Source organism: Podarcis muralis, chromosome 1 (assembly GCF_964188315.1).
Source record: "Podarcis muralis chromosome 1, rPodMur119.hap1.1, whole genome shotgun sequence".
Classification (NCBI taxonomy): domain Eukaryota; kingdom Metazoa; phylum Chordata; class Lepidosauria; order Squamata; family Lacertidae; genus Podarcis; species Podarcis muralis.
Genome location: NC_135655.1, coordinates 20,111,355 through 20,137,042, shown reverse-complemented (window position 1 = coordinate 20,137,042; position 25,688 = coordinate 20,111,355). Strand labels below are relative to the sequence as shown.

At 40.7% G+C, this 25,688-nt stretch overlaps 1 protein-coding gene across 3 annotated transcripts in view; it reads right to left on the bottom strand.

Moving 5' to 3' along the window:
* ATG2B (autophagy related 2B) overlaps positions 1-25,688 on the bottom strand; it is a 44,379-nt gene that overhangs the window by 2,165 nt on the left and 16,526 nt on the right. For 2 of the 3 annotated variants that reach the window (XM_028716647.2, XM_028716603.2), the window contains exons 12-41: positions 24,568-24,718; positions 22,964-23,059; positions 22,638-22,826; positions 21,671-21,944; positions 20,891-20,993; positions 19,891-20,086; positions 19,408-19,550; positions 18,198-18,349; positions 17,765-17,937; positions 17,399-17,549; positions 16,374-16,573; positions 16,201-16,281; positions 15,793-15,899; positions 15,531-15,623; positions 15,351-15,418; positions 14,749-14,825; positions 14,306-14,476; positions 12,387-12,528; positions 11,800-12,002; positions 10,551-10,777; positions 9,185-9,293; positions 8,606-8,800; positions 8,160-8,261; positions 7,030-7,108; positions 6,686-6,890; positions 5,249-5,318; positions 4,336-4,418; positions 3,570-3,691; positions 3,300-3,454; positions 2,360-2,509 (exon numbers count right to left, since the gene is read on the bottom strand). In XM_028716647.2, the coding sequence (XP_028572480.2) occupies positions 2,360-2,509; positions 3,300-3,454; positions 3,570-3,691; positions 4,336-4,418; positions 5,249-5,318; positions 6,686-6,890; positions 7,030-7,108; positions 8,160-8,261; positions 8,606-8,800; positions 9,185-9,293; positions 10,551-10,777; positions 11,800-12,002; positions 12,387-12,528; positions 14,306-14,476; positions 14,749-14,825; positions 15,351-15,418; positions 15,531-15,623; positions 15,793-15,899; positions 16,201-16,281; positions 16,374-16,573; positions 17,399-17,549; positions 17,765-17,937; positions 18,198-18,349; positions 19,408-19,550; positions 19,891-20,086; positions 20,891-20,993; positions 21,671-21,944; positions 22,638-22,826; positions 22,964-23,059; positions 24,568-24,718 (4,267 nt within the window). The remainder of the gene's footprint in view (positions 1-2,359; positions 2,510-3,299; positions 3,455-3,569; positions 3,692-4,335; positions 4,419-5,248; positions 5,319-6,685; positions 6,891-7,029; positions 7,109-8,159; positions 8,262-8,605; positions 8,801-9,184; positions 9,294-10,550; positions 10,778-11,799; positions 12,003-12,386; positions 12,529-14,305; positions 14,477-14,748; positions 14,826-15,350; positions 15,419-15,530; positions 15,624-15,792; positions 15,900-16,200; positions 16,282-16,373; positions 16,574-17,398; positions 17,550-17,764; positions 17,938-18,197; positions 18,350-19,407; positions 19,551-19,890; positions 20,087-20,890; positions 20,994-21,670; positions 21,945-22,637; positions 22,827-22,963; positions 23,060-24,567; positions 24,719-25,688) is intronic. The other variant, XM_028716696.2, reaches the window with a different exon arrangement.

Here is a 25,688-nt window from a genome sequence, read left to right as displayed (position 1 = left end):
AGAATCTAGTACGAAGAGAGTGTTAGAATTAATCCATGAATTTGGTTGGGTGGCGGGGTTTAAATTGAACAAGCAGAAAACTAAGGTTTTGGAGAAAAATTTGACACCCCTGGAAACAGAGAGGTTTCAGAAAGAGACAGAACTAAATGTGGTTAAAAAGGTGAAATACCTAGGGGTAAATTTGTCTGCTAAAAATTTGAATTTATTTAAAGACAACTATGAAAAATGTTGGTCAGAAATTAAAAAAGATTTAGAGATTTGGTCAAGATTGAAACTTTCCTTGTTGGGAAGAATTGCAGCTATAAAAATGAATGTATTGCCAAAGATGTTATTTTTGTTTCAGACCCTACAGATCGTGGACAGAGTGGAATGTTTTGGAAAGTGGTAGAAGGATATTTCTAAGTTTGTCTGGCAGGGCAAAAAGCCCCAAATAAAATTTAAAATACTAACCGATGCAAAAGAAAGAGGGGGGGGTGTTTGCCCTGCCAGATTTAAGGTTATATTATGAAGCTGCGGCTTTCTGCTGGATGAAAGATTGGTTATTACTTGAGAACACTGATGTCCTAGATCTGGAAGGGTTTAATAATGCGTTTGGATGGCATGCATATCTGTGGTACGACAAGGTAAAGGTTCATAAAATGTTTAAAAACCATATTGTCAGGAAAGCAATATTTATGGTCTGGACAAAATACAAGGACTTACTAGAAGGTAAGACTCCGAGGTGGTTATCACCAGCGGAGGCCAAGGTCCGAAAGAGACCCAATATGGAGGCTGGTTGGCCTAAATATTGGGAAATAATAGAAAAAATTGGAGACAACTGGAGGTTGCAGAGCTTTGAAAAACTAAAGAATAAGGTGCAAGATTGGCTTCATTATGCTCAAATCCAAGAGGTTTTAAAGTTGGATAAAAAAATAGGATTCCAGGTGGAAAAATCGAAATTAGAGACAGAACTGTTGGAACCTAAGACTAAGGTACTTTCGAAAATGTATAACTTGCTGCTTAAATGGAACACTCAGGATGAGACAGTGAAATCAGCCATGATAAAATGGGCTCAGGATATTGGGTACAACATTATGTTTGAAGACTGGGAAAGGTTATGGACCACTGGAATAAAATTCACGGCATGTAGTGCCCTGAAAGAAAACATTATGAAAATGATATATAGGTGGTACATGACCCCAGTCAAACTTGCTAAGATATATCATCTGTCTGATAACAAATGTTGGAAATGTAAGGAGGCTGAAGGGACATTCTTTCACCTCTGGTGGACTTGTCCAAAAGTGAAGGCCTTCTGGGAAATGATATATAATGAGCTAAAAAAGGTATTTAGGTATACCTTTCCCAAGAAACCAGAGGCCTTCCTACTGGGCATTGTCGGCCAGAAGGTGTTAAAGAAGGATAGAACATTTTTTATGTACGCAACTACAGCAGCAAGAATACTTATTGCAAAGCACTGGAAGACACAAGATCTACCCACGTTGGAAGAGTGGCAGATGCAATTGATGGACTACATGGAACTGGCTGAAATGACTGGCAGAATCCGAGACTTGGGAGAAGAGGCGGTGGAGGAGGACTGGAAAAAATTTAAGGACTATTTACAAAAATACTATAAGTTGTATGAATGTTAAAAACTGCACGATTTGGAAGTTTGGGCTTCAGCGATTAGATTTTTGAAACAGGAAATTAAGTTAAAAGCAAGAAAAGGATGAAATTTAAAGTATTACTAAGGGTGATTTAAGGTACAAGTAACTGACAAAGAGTATTTTAAATTTAAAACATTTGAAAGGTACAAATTAAGATGTGAAAAAAGGTAATAATTTGCTGACATTTTTATGGTAAAGAATGCATGGTAGGGGAGATGTGAGGAAGTCCGATTGGTTATGTAAAAATATTTCTGAAATTGGAATTTTTTCTTTTTTCTGTATTTGTTTTCTTTATTTCTTCTTTGTGAAATCTATATTCTTGTTTGTGTATTTGAAAATGTAATAAAATTTTTTTTTTTAAAAAAAATAAATAAATCTGTTCCTAGTCATTGGAAAGAAACCAACGACAGAGCAATCAGAGCCAGCAGTGGTTAGGGGTTCCAGCACGCCACAAAGGGCAGCTGAAATGCCACATTCCACAGGTGCCAAGCAACTGCAACCCTCTCTTGGGTGTCCACCTGAGAAACCAACATGGAGAAAATACCAGTCCCCTAAGGAGAATTAAAATTATTGTGCAGAAAAATGAGGGATATACAGCCTCATTAAAGCCATACCAATATCCTAAAAATAGCACTCAATACCCATTCCGAAGGCATCTCTCCCTGCCTCTGTGAATGCAATGCAGACGGCAAGAAGGCAATGGTAACGCTCCTTACCTCTTTTACAACGCTGTATGCTTTGGCCACACCTTCACGAAGGTCCACAGGTTGATGAGCCAGGCGGTAGCGAGAAAGTCGTTTGATCTTCTTTGTCTCAATTAAACTAGGCCCGGGGGAAACCATGTCATAAGCTGTTTCTGCAGCTGCCTAAGTATCAATTTCAATAAATAAATCAAAAACACATTCTCTAACCACGTGTGGCGAGCCAGTAAAAACCTAGATATGGCCATAATATCCAATTATCTGTACATTATGATAAGCCTCCTAGCTTTTTAAAACACAAGCCAATGCTAAATATTAAGAATACATTCTCATCTCCCAGGGCTCCTTGTAATCTATCTATCCACTCCTTCTGGTTCCCAACATACACTAGGGCATGGTCCAAAAAAGAGCAAATTATGGCGTTCAAAGGGACCAATTAGAGCACACCTTCATTTTCTCCCAACTAAGTTAATTATTGACATTCATTTCTGTAGGGATATAATATTTCTTGGGGGTATTACTGTGGTGTGGATAAAATCAGTATTTTATTTCCAACCCTACGCTACCTGGGCTCTGCTGACACGATTCCCACGGAGAGCTGCAATACACAATCCCAGAGTCTCCTTACAGTATATAACCCCTCCTCTCTCACACAATGCCTGCTCCATCTACAGATATTTTGCCAACAATGAATAGACATGACTTCCAAAAGCAAATAAAACAGATTTCAGCATTCAGGCCTAACTCTTTAAAATGCTATTCCAAATACCAAGCTACCGAAACATCACAGGCCACACCTTCCCTCCTCTTAATTAAGGATGAAACAAGAGAGATCTCAGTTGGCTATGTATTTGTAGGCTTTAGTTGACTTCTGAAACCATTTCCCAAAATCTTGTTTGCTTCAAATAAAATTAGACCTCCTTTGCCTATCCCCATCGATAAAGGGAAAACATACCTGTATGGTCTGAACCATTCTGTTTGTCAGTTCCAATGCTGCCATTGCAGTAGATGTACCAAAAGAAGCTGCACCTCTCTGAAAGCCTCTTACAATGCGGCCGTCTTTTCGGTATTGTTCTATTGGTAACCACACCAAGTCTTTTAGACCCTGCACTGTAATTAAAGATAGCATGCCATGGATAGTCGCTAAGGAAAAATATTCATTCATATGAATGTATGTGCATAGAATAAAAAACAGAGAGGCTTAAAAAATACTGCAGGAACGTACCTAATTGAACTAATGAATGCATTGGCCCGACTCCTCCTAGAATACCCGGTAGCTGGTTTTTCTTGATGTCGTTAATCCATTCTGAGATGGCGTAAGAAAAAAGCTTATCCACACCTAGCAACCTGTGTGCGCACAAAAGTAACATTTTGTTACCTAAAGAATGATAGGAAGGTATGACGGAGAGACTACGTCACTTTTTGCTATTAAGATCTGTGAATTACTTTGGCCAGTTACCAACCAAATAGTTCTGCTAGAGCAAGCACCGTTGGCTGCACTACAGAACTTCCTTCCCTCTCCATGTGCACCTCTAAATATGTTTTGGGGTTCCCCCAGCTCTCTGGGGCAATTTAGGGGGCACACAGGGGTTTCACAGAGACAGGAGAGGGAAAGTTCAGCTTTGCAGCCCAATGTGCTTGAACTAGTGAGATTGTTGTTTGTCTTTCCTTCACAGTAAACACAGGGCAGGAGCCACCTTACCAGCCCCGTCAGCAGAAGTCCTGCACAAAGACTTCCACCCTCTTGCTTTCCTCCCTCTGTGCACCCCGCCCCCATTGTCTTAGTGGTTTCAAGAGAACCCGCAGAACGGTGCACAGGGGGAGGAGAGGGGGGATAGTTCTGTATAGCAAGTTGTAATGCTTGTACAGATAGAACCATTGGAAGAGTGCAACACTGAACTTCACCCACCATTACAATGCTCGGTGTTGGTTTTCCTGGAACGGACAGCCTAACACACAGCAACTCCATTAGAACAACTGGAGAAACTTACCCATGTCTATAGCAAAGCCTCTTCAGTTTCAATTCTGAGCAGTTTAACTGAGCAAGCCCAATCAGAATCCCAGCTAATGTACCCTGAAAGTTAAAAGCGTCAAACAGTTCATAAGCAGCAAATAAACACCAAAGTATTCTTGACTGCTAACTGTATTTATAAGTTGCCTCCCAAAATAAAGTCCCTGGGTGTTGTATAGAAACGGAAAGGAAATGCTAGAATAAGAATTCACAATAAGCTTCAGAAAGTTGATTGGAGCAAAAGTCAAACACAAAATATAATAAAAACGGAATAAAATACAACCAAAAGAATAGAAGCTGGCATCACCATCAAGTTACATGAGGTTAGAAGCCCCCAACCATAACAACAGGGACTAAAGTACATCTTAAATGGCCTGGGATAACAAAGGCAGTCTAGGCCTGGCATTGAAAGGACAACTTTAGCTTTCCTAGAGTAAGTATTCCACAGCCATCACTATGAGCGGCCACCAATAAAATTATGCCTTTTTTGCAGTTAGGTATGTAAGTTTTACCAAAAGGTCTTTCACTACTACCTACTGCAGAATGCCATCTGAAATTTGATGGCATATTGGGTTCTGTATGCTTTAATGAAAGTTAAACATTAATGCAAGTTGCCTGCAGTGAACAAGAATCTCCTCCAGGTGACAAAGCAGAAAGTTGGTGATTTTTTCTTTTAAACCACAAATGACCCTCAAAATGGATGTGTGGGCGAATGGACTGGTAAGAATCTTTGCAGGCTACCAGCTCTTCTGGACTTATTTGCAAGACCGTAAGTTTAGCAATCTTTTGATTTATTTGAAGATTTTGAGCATAAATGTATCATCTTTCCAAAATAAAGAACTACTGAATGTGACACTCCAAAAGGCTAATTTTATCAACAAAAGTCAACAAACCTGATCCATAGAAACATGCTTGCCATGGTAATCAAGACGTATTGGAACTTCTGATGTAAATCGAAATTCTCTAAAAGGAAAAATACGTTGATAACATGCTACACAGAAACAAAAACACATTTGGAAGATTGGGATCAACAGATAAAACCTAAGATGGTAAAAAGTAAAACTAACATCCCTGGGCTCCATATTTTTTTTTAGGATCACTAAATTTGCTAAATCCCCAACTTTCTAGGGGATTTAAAAGTTGCCAGACGTACTGGTCATCTTAATCTCACAAGATCCAGTCTCATACTTCTATTCTTTTTGATAATGTTTATACTCAGAAAAGTCACCTTTGGGAAAATTAAAGTGCAGTTCTACCATGCAGCATTTTTAAGAATGCAGTCATACCTTGGATCTTGAATGACTTAGTTGCTGAACGTTTGGCTCCCAAACTACTGAAAACCGGAGGTGTGTTCTGGTTTCTGAACTTTTTTAGGAAGCCAAACGTCCAACGGGGCTTCTGAGGCTTCCAATTGGCTGCAGGAGATTCCTGCAGCCAATCAGAAGCCGCGCTTTGGTTTCTGAACACTTTGGAAGTCAAACAAACTTCCGAAACCGATTCTGTTCGACTTCCAAGGTACGACGGTACTACATGCAAGCAAGGCTTGGTCCTGTGAAGGAAACTTTCCTACTATCTTTTTAGTTTAGCATCAGATGAAAACAGTCACATAATATACACTGTGGGGGAAGTATGACTATGATGAGCTTAAACATCAGGTGGGCAACCTTTTTACCCCCAGGAGCTACTTTCCAGTGGATGGGACCAGACTCAGTAGTGAGTGTGGCTTAGGCTGAAATCCCCCGCGCCCCTTTTTACGTTAATGAGTGTTTCTTTAATACACACATCCTTCCCAACCTTACACAGAAGGCACAAAGACAAACAACTACCCCCTTACATGCAGGTGCATTTACGTGCGCACACGCAGTCTTCCCACTTCTCTCTTTTTCACCCACTAATCACTCACTATCAATGCAGGCAAGATCAGGGATGCTATTAACAGGGCAAGGACCGTGATCTTTACCCCACTTCCCATGGATAGCCTTACATATGCAGGAGGTTCCTTATATATACATGCATATATGCTTTGCTACACATATAGGGTTCTGGACTGGGGCTACAGATGGAAGAAGTCCACTGATTATAAAATAGATGCTTCTGGACTGCAGAAATTAAGAGTTTACCAAATGAGTGAAATAAGAGGTAACTGTAACTTCTCTAGACTAGAGCATCTCATGGATCTAAGGTGGTGGTAGGGGGGGAATCTGTGGTCCTCCAGATGTTGCTCAACTACAGCTCCCATCATTATTGCCCATTGGTCATGCATGCTGTGGCTGATGGGAGCCGGAGTCCAACAACACCTGAAGCCGCCTGTGATCTACCTCTCAAGGTACCTGAAAAAGATTGGCTGGTCACTGAATGGTGCCTCTTCGTGTGCAAAATTATGGTCATCCCCATTGAGCATATCCACAGAATCGACACTTCCGTTCTGGCTCGCTCGCTTGTGTAAGGAGAAAGAAATGACTGGACTTGGCTCTTTGAAACTGCTGTGGTGCCTGGGCAAGGTACATGTCACTTCTGCACCAGGAGGCTTCTTAACTGCAAACAGATAAATAAATGAATGCTGAAATCTAAGGCTGCCTGCCAATGAAAGAGTTATTTGTTTGTAGCTCTGCTGTCCATGTATATGTTTCTATGAATTCAATACCAAAAAAAAAAAAAAGGACAAATTATTTACCCTCGGGATCTGGAGTCATTAGGACTTCTACTTCTGTAGACAGGCTAGTGAAAAAATCCTTCAAGAAAAACAGGGCATCCTGAAACATAAAAGTAGCATATAAATCACAAAGAACTGAAACCGCCTTATATACCAGGGGTGGATAAATTGTGGCCCTCCAGATGTTACTGAAATACAACTCCCATTGCCTTTTGGTGATTGGCTATGCTGCCTGTGACTGATGGGAGTTGTAGTTCAGCAACGTCAGGATAGACACAGCTTGACCATCCCTGTTAAGACACTTCTTTGAGTTCAACAGAAGGAAGGGTTTAGAGAAAGTGTTTTCGCATTTTTATATATATCACACATGCCTATAATAAGCCAGCCATGATAAAAAGGGGAATGCAGAGAAAAGGAATGGATGATTCTGACACAGGCTGGCTCGATTCTCAATGGCTCCCATCAACATCTATGGGTGAGAGTAAATGAGCTGCCAGCCAGGCAAGTTGAGAAAGAGCAAAACAGGCCCTCACGCAGCTGCTGTCTCCATGAGTGGCAGGGTTAAGTCGAGTTGCAGTGGTTTCCCATGAGCCCCTTTTACTTTCTCCTATGCTTTCCATTCATATTGAGGAAAATAAAAGTGCTGCATGTAGAAGCACTGTTGCAATGAAGGCAAAAGATCCTTACCGCCTGTCAGTGAGTGGACCACACAAGCAGGTGCAAAGATACACTGTGCACAAGGCGCAAAAATACACACTGAACATACATACATCCCTGGAGGAACCTCCATCCATAAATACCCTGCCCACCATGATTATGAGATTTTCTCCAATGATTAACAAAAACATTTTGGCTAGAAGTTGTTTTGGGTTACCTTTGGCAAAAGAAAACAACCAATAAATTCAATAAATAGCAACAACAACCATCTGTACTTCATAAATGGTTCTCTTTCTTCCACCGAAGCAAGCTACTTATGCAATAACGGTAACTTTGCACAACTATAGTTGCAAACTTAATCAAATCACAACTTTGCAATTCACACCCAAAAAATGTTTACAACAGATTATAGGAACGAGTGATTAAGGAATCATTACACTGCATAAATTCTCTCTATATATATTTTCCTAAGAAGTGTTGCTTGCTAAACCAACCTGGTCAATGTTGAGACGAAGTGGCATTAATGACACTCGCAAACAACACTCCTGGGGCGATCTGCCCGACTCTGGACGAACATGCAAAGCTTTGACCGTCAACTGAAATAACAAGTGAAGAGAGAAAGAAAAGCTGAATAAAAATGAACGTATATTTGTGAATTGTTCTGAGAGCATACATAAAAGATAAAGAATCTTTACAGCAGAATCATTACTGATATGTTTATAACTGGGTGTTTTGAACTTGTGTCAAAATTGCTGTCACTCAAATTCAATGCAACATGTAGTAAAAGTTGTGTATGCGAATTTTTATGGACTGTTTTTCAAGCCCCAGTGGAGGTCAGACACAACTTTAGTGGAACACATACTTCTACACTACATGTGGACGCCGCATCTATTCTCAGCCCCATCATTTCCACATTTAGCAAGTTGTTACACGGCCTTACCATATTAGAATGTGCCTTCCTAGGCATCTCCTTACTGCAGTAGAGGTAGAGAAATTTATTCATCTGTGATGTAGCCAAGCGATCTCTGATCTCAAGATCTTGAACCACAAACACTTGACGAGACACGGGTTGCTCCAGCAGGTTGACCTCACACTCTGCTTCGCCAGATGGATATACCTCATGCTGGAATTTGACCTTATAACCAGGAAAGGGAAAAGGCAAGAACTCTATTAAGACGCCCCCCTGTAGCATTTGCAATGCTTCTTGATACAGAGTTGTCACTTATAAGTTCAGGTGGCTTCAGTGGCAAGGAGTGCCTGTTTCCAGCTGTGGCCCATTCACCAGCTTATGGCCATTCTACTCTCTGCCCTTTCTATGTTCAAAAGGTCCAAGTATATACTGCTATGGCTCACAAAAAGGTCCTCAGATTTTAGAGCCTGAGGAAAAGGTCACATTGCCTCTGTATTTTTGTAATGCTTCATATCCTATGCATGCCAAACAAATGGGCAAATACGGTCCCCAACAGTTGTATTGGTCCCAGCAATAAAGAACAACTGTCGCCATTTCAGTTATTCTTACCTTACTTAACTGTATTTCCATCAAGAAATCTGGGTTCCTTCCTCTTCCACCACAGACTGTGTTGCGCCCATGCCTTGTTGGTGTGTGAGAAGGAGAGCTCTGAGGACTACTGGAATAGGAGAAAGGGTATTATTTTTCCATTTAAACGCTAAGTTTGGCTTGCAACAACTGTTTCAGTGCTCAACTGGTCATCTTTTGGTGCTGTATTACAGTGGTACCTTGGAAGTCGAACAGAATCCGTTCTGGAAGTCCGTTCAGCTTCTGAAATGTTTCGACTTCCAAAGCACGGCTTCTGATTGGCTGCAGGAATCTGCTGCAGCCAATCGGAAGCCTCAGAAGCCCCATCCGACGTTCGGCTTCCAAAAGAAAAACTTCCGGTTTTTGATCGTTTGGAAGCCGGAACGTTCGACTCCCACAGCGTTTGGGAGCCGAGGTACGACTGTATTATTATAACTTTTATTCTCAGTGTATTCTCAACACTACTCTGACATTTTGTAAGGCGAGGATTTTTATAAATGTTTCTATAAATAGTAAACAAACTGAAGAGTAAAAAAAAGAAAAGAAAATCAACTTACTGCCACTGTTAACCAGATTGAATTTTCCTCTTCAAAATAACTCAATAGACAAGCATTCTATAAGTATTAGGAAAATGTAAAGTGGCTTTTAAAAAAACTAACCTTTCAGAATACACTCACTGAAAGTACATTGCCTGCTTTCACCACCTTAGATTTGACCAACAATTAATCACATGATTCAAGGGAATGGCAGCCAGGAAGAAAAAAACACACACATTTGAGTGCATACTTTTAAGCTGCCATTTCCACTTGCTCAGATGGAGCTCCAGGGGAAACTGAATAAGATGGTGTCCTGACACAGATAAATAATAGCCATTTTATTTATTACAATTATTAATATCCTGCTTTTAGGATACAAGATCTCCCAAGACAGCATATAGGAAATCGTAAACCATGTTGGGGGGGGGGGGGATAAAAGCTGCAATAAACGGTATCATTTTTTAAAAAAACCCAGTTCCTCGCAGAACACCCTGTCTGAAGGTGTGGAGGAGGGGAAAGTCTACCTGGAACTAAGCTAAAGCAGTCCCCCCCCCCTTTATGCACTAGCTTAGCGAGTTTCATGTTCTGAAGACAAATGCATCTTTTTCCTATGTAAGAAGGTAATAAACAATTTTCTGCCATGTTTAGGAAATGGAAAGCAGAGAAAAGCAATGGAGTATTCTGAGGGAGAGTAAATGAGAAAGGGCAAAACAACCCCTCACTTAGACACGGGGTTCAGATTTATGTTTTGAAGACAAATGCATCTTTTCCCTATGGTATGAATTTAATAAACTAATACCAGAAGTACTTACATGTAACTCTTAGCTGGAGATGTAGGGGGTGCATTTCCAAAGTCCTTTCCCCCATAAAGGTGCCAAATGAGTGAGATTTCTTTCACAACGTAGCGCACCAAGGGGATAGGAAATCTCAACGGACCTTTGTTTGTGTCTGCCTTCTTTACTGGCAGACTGAAATGGTTCTCTTTTATCAGGATCGCATCATCAACCATCGTTTTCACTACTGGCTCTTCTACTTTATCCTAAAAAGTTACAGGATATTAAGTGCATGCACATTAAATGCTATTTTTTTAAAAAAATAATAATCATCCATTTGTTGTTGTTTTTCTGTGGCAAAACTATAAATATTGCTTGGCTCCGAGTTGTTAGGTTTACTGCAGGTTTGTAAATAGGCACTTGCCTGTGGCCAGTGGCAAGAAAGAACGGCTTTCAAAATGACCAATTCTGCTAATTAAAAGGTAGCTGGAGACTAACACAGGTAAAATTTGGGGGCTAGCATTTTCTATTGATTTAGCTTGACTCTGCTTTAATCAAACAGAAGGGCTCCTTTCCTTTGCCCAAAGATAACTTCTAATTCTAACATTAAAAATACTGAAAACAGCACTTCTAATGCATATATAATACATAGGAGCAGACCTCATGCTATATTTTGCACAAAATGGCAACTACCCATTTCTCTATATACAGTGGTGCCCCGCAAGACGAATGCCTCTCAAGACGAAAAACCCGCTAGACGAAAGGGTTTTCCGTTTTTTGATGCGCTTCGCAAGACGATTTTCCCTATGGGCTTGCTTCGCAAGATGTTTCCGTCTTGCGAGTCTTGCGATTTTTTTCGCTCCCCCCCCCTTTTCTAAGCCGCTAATAGCCTTTTAGCCGCTAATCCGCTAAGCCTTTAATAGCCGCTAAGCCGCTAATAGCGCTAATCCGCTAATAGGGTTGCTTCGCAAGACGAAAAAACCGCTAGATGAAGAGACTCGCGGAACGGATTATTTTCGTCTTGCGAGGCACCACTGTATACAGCATGCTGGAGTTATTGCCCAATTTCAGCAACTGCCTTTAAGGTTGTTTAGCAATTACGTTATCAACCTGCTCTGCATGGATTTGTCATGTCACATTCCAAAAGGCTGACCCAGTGAGAAGCTCTCCAGATCCAACACAGACTGTCTTCATGCAACAGCTGTTAACCAAATCAGTTAACCTATGAGTTTTAAAAGGTCCCCCCCCCCCCCACTTTGATTTCTTATTAACATTAGGTTTTTCTTACAGAGACAACAGCTTTCGGTGCAAAAAGAATACAGAAGTCATCGTTTTCGGAAGGTACATCTCCTATCGCTTCATTAATCATATGGGGAGTGAATGAAGCATAAGTAGGACTTGGCTGCTGAGAGAGGTTCCCACTTTCATCAGGAAACAGGAAGAGATCTGAGCAAGTTGGTGCTGGCGTTTGTGCCTTTTCATCCAAAACTCCTGGGAGAAGAGAAACAAGACACTTCTATCAAGATTAAGCAGGTGAAGTACGAGAAGAAGGCATTTAACATAGGGTTGCCAGATTTCAAAAAGTGAAAGTCTGGACAGAAAAAGTTTTGCCCAAAGTTGTTCAGCTTTTCTTTGGGCAAATCTGCAAAAACCGTTTTTGAGCTACTTTTAGGAAAAATCAGCAAAAACAGCACTGCCCACAGATTTTCATGGACATATTTCTGACTTCCACCCAGACACTGCTAGAGATAGCAATATTCCGCATATGTCTGGGAAATTCCAGATGTATGGCAACCCTAATTTAACAGGATTGATTTGAAATACTGTATTTAAACGGCATCTCTTTAAAAACAGAAAAAACCTGGAAAGATCTACCATTAGCTTGTGGCTTAGAGGGGGAAGTAAATTGCTGGGTTTCAATCTCTTCCATAGCATCACTCATTAAATCCCGTAAAATCTGTTGGTCAGCTTCTGCCAGGATTGGACCTTGGGATGATGGCCGGCTAGAGAAATCTGCCTGGAAGATAAGAAATACACCAATCTAAACTGATAAAGGAAATACAGTGCAGTTCTTGATAAATATCTGTAGCTAAGATGCATGCTAGCTTAGTTTGTTACAAGAGTGTTGTTTCTCAACTTTGCAAAAGTGATCTAGACCAGTGATGGTGAACCTTTTAGAGACCGAGTGCCCAAACTGCCTGTATATCTCACTTTTTTCTGTGTTTCGCGTTTCTTCTTTATGACTGCTGTTGTAATAAATAATCCTTCATAAAAGTTATTGCATTACATTCTTCATTAAATTATCTTTCCGTTGATATATAATTTTATGATATAACTCAGTGCTTTTTTTCCTAAAAAATGTTTAGGGGTAGTCTCATTTTGACTCAATAAAATCATCACCGGGGGGGAAATAAATACAGTTCAAATCAGGAAAAATAAATACAGTGGTACTTCAGTTTTCAAACAGCTTAGTTCTCGAACTACTTGGAACCTGTACACTTCAAACCCAGAAATGAGTGTTCTGGTTTTGGAACTTTTTTCAGAAGCCAAACGTGCTCTGTTCTGAGTATAACTTCCATTTTGAGTGCCACACTTCTGTTCTCCTAGTGAGGGAAGGCAGGCTGGGTGGCAAAGTGAGCAGGCACATGTCGCCCTCCAGCGCTGGGTCCCTCTGCCGCCGCCACAACAGCAACCACCCCCTCCTCCAGCTCTGGCGGCCCCGGCACTGTGGGGGGGAAGGCTGGGTCAGTGTGGCAAGCGAGCAGGCAAGGGATGTTGCCGTCACCCTCCCCACCCCCCCAGCCTGCTCCTGCTTGCAGGCAAGTAGGAGTGGGATTGGGCTGCTCCACTAGGCAGCGTTGCTGCTTGCACGGGAACAGGAGCTGATCGGGGCTGCTCAGCTGGGGAGGTGCAGGCTCTGTCACACTTTGTTGAGGGGTTCACGGCTGCACTCCCCTCAAGGGAGAAGTTTAAAGGTGCCCCCACCTCCGCATTAGATCCCCTGCAACCCCATGAAGCCAGCCAGGTTGAATAGTTGCTGGGGTTGGGGAAGATGGAGGCAGCCTGGAAGCTGCATCTGAGAGCCCCTGCACCACCTGAAGGCAACCAGGCGCTTCTCAGCTGAGCTGCCCAATCCTGCTCCTACTTGCGTGCAAGCAGGTGTGGAGGCGGGGATCTCTCAGTGTGAAGCCTCCACTCGACTTCTGAAAGATCCCTGCCTCCACTCCCCATGAGCCCTCTCCTCCTCCCCCCTACCCCCAGCACGGAAGCTACGGCCCTGCTGGGATGATGGCGCGCGTGCCCAATGAGATGGCTCTGAGTGCCCTCTCTGGCACGCGTGCCATACTTTCGCCACCACTGATCTAGACAGTAAAAACATTGATTCAATGCTCCGGGTCCAGAGGTTAGCTATTAATAATCAACCCTCGTAGTAGCCAGTGCCCTCAGTGCACCAACCCATCCACATGGGAACCAATGTTAGGTTATTTCTTTTCAAGCGAAACAAATTAACTGAAATTGTGATTGCTACCCCTATATGACAGATTTCAGAATATTTGCAAAACCACTGCTGGCTACCAATACAAGTTTGGTGAGGGCATAATGACACCTGAAAGCTAGCCCAGTCCATGCAAGGTAAGACATAGCCTATTGTGAATTAGTAGGGATAATAATCTTTTTCTTCTTCTCCAAAAGCTCTGTGTAATTAACAGTTTTCACAACTGTGGACAAAGCTAAGCCATAAAAAGTTATGGTGAATGGAAACAGGAGAGAGAGAGAGAGATGCCTTTTCATACCTTAACATTTTGCTTGGTCACTCCACAAGTATTCTCCATATTCGCAGGCGGATTCAGATCACCGTAACTTGCAATATACTGGATAAGATTCATTAACGCAGCACAGGAATCTGAGCACGTTCTAATGTGGATCACATCACTGGAACAATGGAGTTCAAAACGTGGCTTACTCTAAACAGACAATAATTCAAAATCATGTCCGACACCAGCAGAAGATGCACTTTTCTTAAGTCAGTCCTGAATGTACGATCAAGGAACCAGACATATGTGTTTAGAAAATGACCCAGTATGTTTAAGAGCCAAAGTCAATTTCAATCACACTTTTTTGAACAAGTATCTCAAAGGCCAAAGCTTTATTATACTATTACTTAAAAAAACACACACACACTCCAAAACTTAAACCAGACATAATTTAGCTTTTATATTTTAACTCAATTCCTTACTCTCTCTCCATCAGATCCAGGTTTCACTGCCCTTATAGTCAGTTCTAAGAGTCCCATGTCCATAACTCGAACATAATCTGAAGAAAACAAAATAATTATCTGCTAAACTCCTGAATTGCTGCTTATGCCTCATATTTAAGCCCTCAAATGCCTTCATGATGATGGATTGTTTTACGACTGAAACTCAAGCCCTTTCTAAACTACAGAAAATGAGTAGACAGCGCCCCCACCCTAGCTATGATTCTATCTGTTGTTTTTGTTTTTTTGTCTTATGAATGGGAATGATTTTAGAATGACTATTTTAGTGGCCAATTTTGGCTTGTGCTTCCATGGACAACTTTACAGTTGTCCAGCAATAAATCCAGAATTCATTAATATACTGGGATGCAGTTTGGCTATTTTATTCTAATATGTTGACCATAACTAGACAAGAAGCACATGCATGGGAAATTCAAAATGACAAAGCTTCTTTCCTCCATCATGCTACATCAGACAATCATGTCCAGCTCAGCTAACAGTTGCTTAACATAAAAACACCTTTTAATATCCTTACTAGATACTTGGAATTGTATGAATCCCTTTAAAAGCTGAAATGCACTTACCTCTTTGGAGGTTCACTGCAACATTACACTTGTCAGACAGATGCAAAGCAGCCTCATCCAAGATTATCCTATAACAAAAAGGATGTTTTTTAAAGGAATTACATTTTCCAACAATTTTGTAAGTGTTGAAAGAAATATAAGTTAAATGTGGGATTTGTTAAAGTTCTTAACAAACTTTACCTGAGAGTAGAAGATGATTTATCCAGTGCCACACTACTTGAAATGCTAAATGTTTCAACGGTAAGAAGTGATCTAGTTGGCAAAAACAGAGGCCTACCCAAAAATAAAAATAAATAAATTATTTGAAACATATTTGGAAAGCAAGTAGTTCAGAAATTCAAGTGACCATAAATAAACTTGACAAACTGAATATTAAAGCAACTGGTTCAGGACAACAGTTGACTTAATAGGCTGATTCAAACACTTCATTTGTTTAGCTTACCTATAATTCAGGGCACAACTCCAGAGATGGACGTGGAAAGTTGTAACAGAAGCTGGAGGATTATATCCCAACACAGGCTCATCAGAAATGTTCAAAAAATACAAAATCTACAATTACAAAAGTGTAAAGATAGGCCCACTGTATTCTAATCAAGTAAGGTAACATCAGCTGTCACTGAAAGATTTTGCAGACTATATAAAAAGGAGAAGTGATGGATAATATATTTATTGTAAAGGCATATTTTACTCAGAAGGATGGGGATTCCCAGTTATACAGGACTGAGCCACACAAAGCAAGCCTACAGCAACTGCAATACTCAGTAGGAATACTCTACGTTAGAACATATAGCCCCCCCCCCCCAAGAATGATCTCCAGATAGACCATAGAACATTTAGCAAATTAACATACCTGTTCATGCCAGCTTAAACCTGAAGGAAGTACTCTGTGTTGAAGAGTGGCTCCTCTTAGTCCAACAGCAACTAAAAGCTCCTACAAAAACAAGTTCATCCAAAGTATTCATGTAAATACTTTCAGAGTATATACAGATATAGATATATAGATATTAATTTCTAAATACAAACCTTTGTATTGGTCTCCAACTTATTTGATTGTATCTTAACTGCAACAGACAACATGCTTAAGCAGTCGACTCCCACACCATCTGAGGAAGCCCTACTGAGACCTTCTTCTTCCGAAAAGTAAATAGTAGGCTCTAACCAATGGGGTGGCGTTGCACTTGGCAGCCTTACTTCAGATGGACAGACAACTCCATCCACCACACCTGCAGAAAGACGGCTTTGTGGTTAGATGGTCCTTCAAAGACATTTTGAATTGAGATACAAAAAAATCCACATATTTTACTCTAAAACTTGCTAACATCTGGCTGATGCTCTAAACACCCAAACTTCGTTACGTAAAACTGCAGGGAAGATTTCTAAAATCTTGTCAGCAATTTCTTCTGTTCTGTATATTGACAAACAGAAATACTATACTTATTTTAAAAACAGAACAATGCATTTTGGAGTAGTTCTCTTCTAGGAAAGGCAGCCTTCAGAAATACCTGCAGACATCCAACACAATTTTCTTACTGTACAAATAGAAGGTTTCGCAACCATAGGTGTACTTAGAAAAAACTTTCTATATGTCAGCTCTGATTTGGTTGTTATTAGCAATTCACCCTCCTGTGTTTCACATAAGCACCATGACTAGCTCCTTAGACATATTATGAGTACATTTCTTTCCATATGCTTAAGGAATGCAGTTGTGGTGGATAAATTGGACTGCAGTAGACTTACATTTGTAAAGAAGTAATAATTCCCAATTTGGATTCATATATTTGTACTGGGGGGGGGGGGGGCAGAACGGGACTGAAAGGCAAGTGCTCTAGAATATTAAATCAAATCAAATCAAATCAAAATTGAGGAACATATATTGGAAGGAGAAGTTGCTTCTCACTGATCTTCAAACTGTAAGGCCCACAAACCCTAGCTGTCAAGGTTTTGTATAACTTGCTAGATGACAATCAGTCATTTTCAACCCCATACTCAACCCCTCACCTTTTTATAGTTTGGAACACAAACATTATTTCTACACTGCCATTTCATACCTTGATGATATAAGCTGAGGCTACTGGAATGGAGACAGATGTAATGCTGGTCTTCAAAGCCTTCATACTTTGTCACACAGAACAGCGACCCACTACTGAACTCAAACCAAAATTCCCCATGTTTGTCTTCACATACACTCCCATCGTCCTGCTGGAGAAAGAATCAGAGAATTATAGGTTGTCTGAAAAGACTCTTCTGCTTAGTCCACACTTTATCTGAAGCAATCCCATCCTTTAAAACAAAAACCAACATCATCCTTAACATACTATGAACGATCAACATGCTACCATAGTGGTTTATGCAGTATAGTCAAAATAACAACTCTAGTCAAGCTATTATGGGTTCTCTCACCCTAGAAGTCATACCTTGACATCAGTGAATATTGACACTAATCCATGGTTAATGTTCAAAAGAACTGACAGAAAACTCTGCGTGTTCCTGTTCTGGGATTCAGTTTTTTTCTTTCTCCTGGAACAGTAGTTTGGATCAACGGTGGAAAAATATTGGAGTGTTTCCTCCTCAGACCCACTATCATCATCTGCAAAAGGCAAAGCAAAAAACAAGTGAATCTTTAACCATGCACAATAAACAGCTTATCATAGAAAGTGAAACCACATTTTTTTTAAAAAATAAGGATGCTAAAAAATAAGCAGATTTTAAATTTTCCCTCAGGAACAGCAAGTAACCCCTTTATGTATAGTTTCTCCCTCTATCAATTGAGTAGCTTCAGCTGTATTAGAGATACACTTGGACTTTTATATGTTTAAACATAATAATTTAGTAAGATGCGTATATTACCATAGTGAATAGTAGATTTGAACTGACTGTCTTTACTGAATGTGTTGATCAGCTGGCTGGCCACTGAAAGTCCAACACCGTAAGAAATATTTTCAAATGTTTCTACAGGAGATGGAGCTGTGGGTTCCCACAGTAATAAATCATTACTGATCCTAGAAAGGGGGAAAATACAGGCATATATTAATCTGAACCTGGAAGAACTTGAACAAAGGCAGGTCTGTGATCTGGAAAAATGAATTGATAATGGGTTTATTTTATTTAACTTAACGAAATGCATATGACGCTTGATTACAGTAAAACACCTAGTGGTTTACAAGCAATATTTAAATTACCTATGCAAAGCTGAAAACAAATACTTAAAAACATTTAAGAGAGAATTAAAAGTAACAGGAAAAGATTGAAGCACATCAACTACTATGTATCTGGAAGAACTTGCCTAAGCAAAAATGTCTTAAGCAGGCACCCAAAAGACTACATTGAAAGCACCTGCCTGATGTCAACAGGCTGAGCAGACTAGAATACAGTCAAATCTTGGTTCTTGAACGGCTCCTTTCTCGAACGTTTTGGCTCCCGAATGCCAAAAACCCGGAAGTAAATGATCCGGTTTTCAAACATTTTTCAGAACCCGAACACCCGACGTGGCTTCTGCTTGAGTGCAAGAAGCTCTTGCAACTAATCAGAAGCCATGCCTCGATTGTCAAAGGTTTCAGAAGTCGAGCGATCTTCGGGAACGGATTACATTTGACAACCGAGGTTTGACTGTCTGGATTTATTACAACTATGGAACAGGCATTACAGTGGTACCTCGGGTTACATACGCTTCAGGTTACAGACTCCGCTAACCAAGAAATAGTACCTCGGGTTAAGAACTTTGCTCCCGGATGAGAACAGAAATCGTGCTCCGGTGGTGCGGCAGCAGCAGGAGGCCCCATTAGCTAAAGTGGTGCTTCGGGTTAAGAACAGTTTCAGGTTAAGAACGGACCTCCAGAACGAATTAAGTACTTAACCCGGGGTACCACTGTATGTGGAACCTGTAAAGGGGCTAGGAAAGGTGATCCTAGCCCAAAGCAGGAAAGGGAAGTGAGAGGTGGCATTAGCTGTAGGGTGGAAGTGGTGGAAAGAGCTTTCCCCTGCCTTCTGCTCAAAAAAGGCCTCCTCTGGATCCAAATCATGGGTCATGCAAACCATGAAAGCCAGCGCTTATACTTACCGATTATATAGCTTTTCATAAAAGGTCTTGTTTGGGAATGTTAAATACACATTTGGTAACATGAGCTCCAGTACATAATGAGAATTGCTGATTGCTTTATCCTGAAACTCAGTCATCTCCAGTGCGTCTCCTGGCATCACCATCTAGAAATAAAAACATCATCTCAGGTATAATCTGTGGTTATTATTAGCCTTCCTCAAATATGTCTCAGTGCAATGTACAAAATGCAATGACAGAGCAGCTAAAAACAACACAGGAAATAACAACAGAGTAAATAACAGCATATTACTTCATATTGTTTTTAGATGCTCATGTAAGTTACACAGGCTTGCCTTGGGGAAATGGTTTGCCGTGATTTGTTGAGACCATGCCAACTAACCAAACAGTGTAAGTTGAGCAATTTACGATGGTTAATTATTTGTTGAAACTGAATACAGCAGCGGGATGCAAAAAATGCCATATGGATAAGCCCTTTGTGCTTACTTCTTCATTCTCAAACATGACTCGACGAGAGGAAAAGGGAGATGGCTTTGGTCTTCTAAGATCACACACATCCTTCAGGGAGTGAGATCCTCCTTCTTCCTCTTCTTGAAAATGACCATCAACCTCCTCTTCATCCTCAGGAGCTATCCTTTCCAGAATGGAGTGCACAGCCAGTGGGTTTATTTTAAGTACAATCCTAACAGTCAAAGAAGAAGAGGAAACTGTGACTAATTCCAGAAATAGTTACGCGTTTTGTGGCAATGAAAAGGTTCTCATAAAAGTTTCTACAGATATTTCCGACACACACAAAATCTATTTCTATGTTAATACTATGTATGTTTATATAAATGTACGGTACTTTCCCAAAGTAAGTGGAATATGTTTCAAGCATGAATAGTTTCTCAGCTTTCTGAAGTTCCAAACCCTGTGTATTAAGAGTGAGGAAGACCAGTCTCCTGGGCAGCACTGAAACATTAGAAGTGACTATATAACTGATATTAAGAAACTGGACATGCTTATAATGGTGGAAATAAGAGTACCTTTAGTAACCCTTAGTACTACAGTAGAAAGAGACAAGAATGGGTTTATGCTGGATTAATAAAACCTCCTCCTTTGTTACTGCTGAGTGTTCTCATTTTATCTCAGACATTTAATATATTTTCCAAATGAGACCCACACTACCATCTTTTGATTATAGTTCTGTTATTTCTGCTGTTTCGCTAAGTACTGTCAAAAATAGTTTTTTAAATGTCTAAATATTATAGATGTTTTTAGTAGTGGTTATGATGGCCTTGGGTCTATGGAAGAGCAAGAGTGGTCATATTCAAGCCATAATCATTGATAGGAGGGAAACACCATTCCAACATCAAGAGTACTTAATTACCAGACCAACACAACCTAGATTTGATTTAACTCTGCTCTAAACAGTTACAGTTTTTCAGCAGCAGCACATCATAAGCAGTTAGGATTTACACAGAGAACAAATAGTATTTTGTTTTACCGTGGCCAGTCAAAGTTGTCTGATGAGATCATCTCTCCAACTACACCACTGGAAACTTGAAAAAACTGTACAGCTGATTCCTCTTTGCCTTCTTCAAATGATGCTATGGTGAAACCGGAGAAGATTATGTTGTGCATGCCTAGGACTAACTGCGTAGCCATTTAATCATGAAGAGATTAGCTTCTTCATTTAGCAGTGACACAAAATCAGCCTTTTTGAAACAATTTTTCCTTTTCCATCACAAAGAATGGAAAAGTAGCTCCTTGTTAGCTCTGAAAATAATTTAGATAGTGAACTCCTCAGGCATCAAAAGAGGATTGCAGGCTACTATGATTACTCAAGACCAAATATCTCTAACTATCATGTAACAGTTGTGTCTCAAATGCCAAAGATTTATTGGGCTAAAGTTGCAAAAAAGGAAGTAACAAGCGAATTTCCCTGTAATCTCATATGCTATATATATGAAAACTGTCTTCCTTTCCATTCTCTCTGAAGAAAGTCTGTATATTCCTATAACAATAGAAACTGGAACAATAAATAAGTATCATCTTACTAATAGGTCCCTCATATTGCCCAGGAACAACGTAGCTACAACCAGGATTTTGGGTGGGTGGGTGCAACAGTACTAAGTGGTGCTGAGTACCAGCAACCCTTTTTTTCACTTCCTATGCCAGCCATTTGGGGCTGGCCTCCACTGCACTTTTACCAATATATGGCACCTCAAACGAAAAGCACTGGCTACAACCATCTATTGCAACCAACAGAGATCCCTTCGCTTACCAGTTAGCTCTTTAAAAGTGAGCTCTAATTTAACTTGCTCTGGACTTGGTCCTCCTGTAAACTCGGTTTTGAGTTCCATATCTGCAAATTCTAAATGAAGAATTTCTTTCTGAAGCGACTTCTTGAACCAAGGTCCTCGTTCTGGGTCGGACCGCAGGTCAGGAATTGGGAAGCGAACTGAGAGCTTCAAAGCTGGTGCAGTCACTTGTACCGACATTTTGCAATTTGCAGGAGTACGGGAATCGTCCAGGAAAACTTCAGCAAATGCCTTGTGCTGAAACAATTGCAAAATAAGGGGAGGGCAAACAAATATTTAAAGAACAATTCTGAGGGGCAAAAGACACAATTTAAGGGGCAACATCCAATGTCACAGGAGCAACCCCTTCCAAATTTTCTTTGGAGCACACACACCAAACTTTCTGGAGTGGATTTTGGAGGTGTGCAGGGAAAGGAAGATTCTATTCCGGCAATGGTGTCCATTCTGCTGGCTAACAGACACAGCTGAATTTCACATCTCACAAGGTTTTGGATCGCCTCCCACCTTCAAGAGAAGCTTTGGTGGGGATTCAAGCACGGCAGTCAAAAGCAGTTATGTCCACAGTCCATTGCATGACAACAAACATGTATAATTTAGTCGAAATTATAGAAAGTTGTTGTTTAATGTGGAAGCATTGGCTAAAGCCAATTAACAAAGGTCTAAGCCAAAAAGCTGTTCTACTGCAAAAAAATGGTTCATCATAGATCAAATACCATTGGTATAACTTTTTTTCCATCTGGCCTCCCTAAACTTTTCAATGAAGTTCACACACTGAGTTGCAATTAATCAACTTCTGAGTGGGACAAAACCATGCACTGTAAAATTATTTATTAAATTATTTACATGGAAGTGTGAACCTGACAGATAAAAGCTGCCACATGCCATCTTGTCATTTCCCTTTTATCAGTGATAAAATTACAATTACTTTACCAGGCTAATGTGTTTGTTGTAGGAGGTGTACATGTGTGATGCCATCATCTCCACTGTGGTTAACTTCTGCGGCTGAAGCAGTGAATTTAGTCTGTCCACAATGCTGATATCTAATTCACAGAAAGCTGGACTCAACTTGATTTGTAAATCTGCTTTCTGGGGGACAGAGCTCAATCTTCCTTGGCTACCCTGTCACAAAGAAAGTAAAATAAATAGTCAGTGGCAAAATACAGAATTTTCTACAGAGCTACATACACACAACTTGGAATAAAGATTTCAATTGTTTTTCTTCAAAAGATAAGAGGAAATAATATTTTCTAATCTACCTGAGGCCCTCTGTTATCCGAGTGCTTGTAATGGAGCTGAAGGCAGGAGAGAGGGTGCAGCTTGTTTCCTTGTCTTTCAGAGTTAAACATTAGCAGCTATAGCAAAATAAAAGGCAGTGATGAAATGCAAGTATATTTCACAAGTAATTAAAATTCCTGCATTGCAGGGGGTTGGACTAGATGACCATTAGGGTCCCTTCCAACTCTACAGTTCTACGGAAAGCAAATACATTGATTAGGGAGGAAGATAAAAATATCTACTAGAAGGTGACCTCATTCAATTTGTTTCTCTACCAGATGATCTGCTGTGGTCTAATCCATCACAGACCTTCGGTATTTTTTGACATTTTATGAGTCGTCTAGAAAAACTTGCAGTGACGCAACAATTGTATTGCCAAGATGCCATCTCTCTTTACACTACAAGTTGGATGTGTAAAGAGAAAATATGGAGCTTTGGGGAATTTAAAAGACAAAGGAGAAGTAGTCCAGCAGAACCAGGGGTCTTCTTATCATGCTCTGGTCAGTGATGTCAAGAGCGTCCAGGAAGGGATGGAGTAATTCTGGAGTATTATGCACCAGGGCATCCCTAAACCCCATCTCCGGGGTCAACAAAAATGACCTTTACCTGGAGCCAACTTTTCTATATACTAGTAGCTGTAGCCTTGAACTGACAGCAGGCCCATTGACCCAACGGAGGCTTCTGCCAGCAGAAATAGGAGGTTAATTATTATTTTTTGCGGATTCCCTCTTCACCTGCAGTGCTGTGCCACCTGTCACACTGTTCTAAATAGTCCCCAACACTCAGATTTTGGGGACATGCAGAGGGGGCGGGCGAGCGGAGGATAGCTCAGCAAAAATCACCTCTCTCCATTCTGTTGACAGCAGCCTCTGCCGGAGCAAAGAACCTTCTGTCAGCACAGGCGAGAACACTGGACATAGCCCTCGGGATGAAAAGATATCATTTGCAGCTGACAAGAGAAACTCTACAGTGCTGATAAAACATGCACTCAGGCTATCCAACTGCTCCTTTAATACCAGAATGTGGAGTGACCCCAATTCCACAAACAGTACCTACGGCACATAGTACAAAAGCTTGCAATATGTGAGATCCTTCCCACATAGCCTGAAGTAAGAGATATTTAATCTCCGAGCCTAATTTAAAGTGAAATTTCCAATCGAACGGCTCAAGTTACTGAAAAATTCCAGTTGTAGCACAAAGCGCCAGGTTCAACTAACTGGTCCCACTAGCGGAAGCCCATGCAAGGATTGCCACTAGTGCAATGTGGTCCGCCCCCCCGCCCCCCGCAAAATTGGCCCAGTGTGGAGGTGTCAGAAGAACCTCCAGAACAGCATGAGAGGGGAGGAGAGGGGGATTCATTCTGCCAGTCAAGCTGAAATGCTTGTGCTGATTGAACATCTGATTGAAAAGTTGAAAAGTGAAAAGTGTGACATTGAATTACTCCCCAAATAAGCATTCCTATGGAACACTTGGCCACTGAACTCAGTTTACTTGAAAGCAAATATTCATAGGACAGTACTAATGGAGCATTAAGAGTTTTTGCAATGCATTTCAATAGCTTGTGTTAAGTCATACGGATTTCTACCTCTGTATAGTGAGGTATGTCAGAATGAGAGTCCATGGAAAAGAGGCACTCCAGAAGTTCCATCTGTCCAATATATAAATCTGTACTCAAGCAACGGGAAGCCGACCTCTGTCTTTGTTCATAGGACACTTTGATGTCTGTGCCTATAAACCTATGGCGAGAAACAACGGTATAAAACTGCATAAACTGAACGCCTATAGTCATTCTGCATTGAAAATTATTTAAAATATCATAAAAATACATCAGTCATTAAATTGCCAATGTCACTGAAATAAAATAAGGAGAAAGATGCAATTTTGCAACCTTATTCCAACACATGCTAATGCTTAATTCCTTGCAAAACATACAAAGAAGTGTTAAAACTGCAAGGCAGAAGATAAATAATGAAAAGAATTTATTTATGTAATACCCCCCCCCCCACTAGTGACATCTTAATTCACATTGCCAAACAAACATCCATGTCCTTCCTCCACTGTAGGAGACTTTTGAAATTAAATACAGTGATTTCCAATACAACATTGCCCTAAACCAACTTTCTGGCAGCTGATGCACACACAAAGGTTATTCATTAATTTCACTCAAGAAAGAAGTTCTGCGAATGCTACAGGATGCTGAACCCTCTACTAAAGTCAAGGGCAAACCTCACTTCTTGTAGGACTTGTGTGCACATTGGAGGGCAAATGAATTTCTGAATCTGAAATTATTCAAGAGATCTGCTCGTGATCACACCAATCTATATTTTTCATGGTTCAGTATGAATCTTCTAATGCCTATATAGAAGCCTATACAGTCGTACCTTGGTTCTTGAACAGAATGTGTTCCGGTTCGACTCCCGGAACTGTTCGAAAACCAAGACACGGCTTCTGATTGGCTACAGGAGCGTCCTGCAGCCAACTGGAAGCTGTGGGAGCCGTGCTGGACGTTCAGCTTCCGAAAATCGTTCGAAAACTGGAACACTCACTTCTGGTTTTCGATCGCTTGGGAGCCGAAACGTACGAGTTCCAAGGTGTTCGGCAGCCAAGGTACGACTCTATAGCGAAATAACAGCTGTGCTTACACAAAGCAGCAACCATCAGTTAACTCAGACATCTTGCAAAGACTCATCCTTTCCCTGATCCATA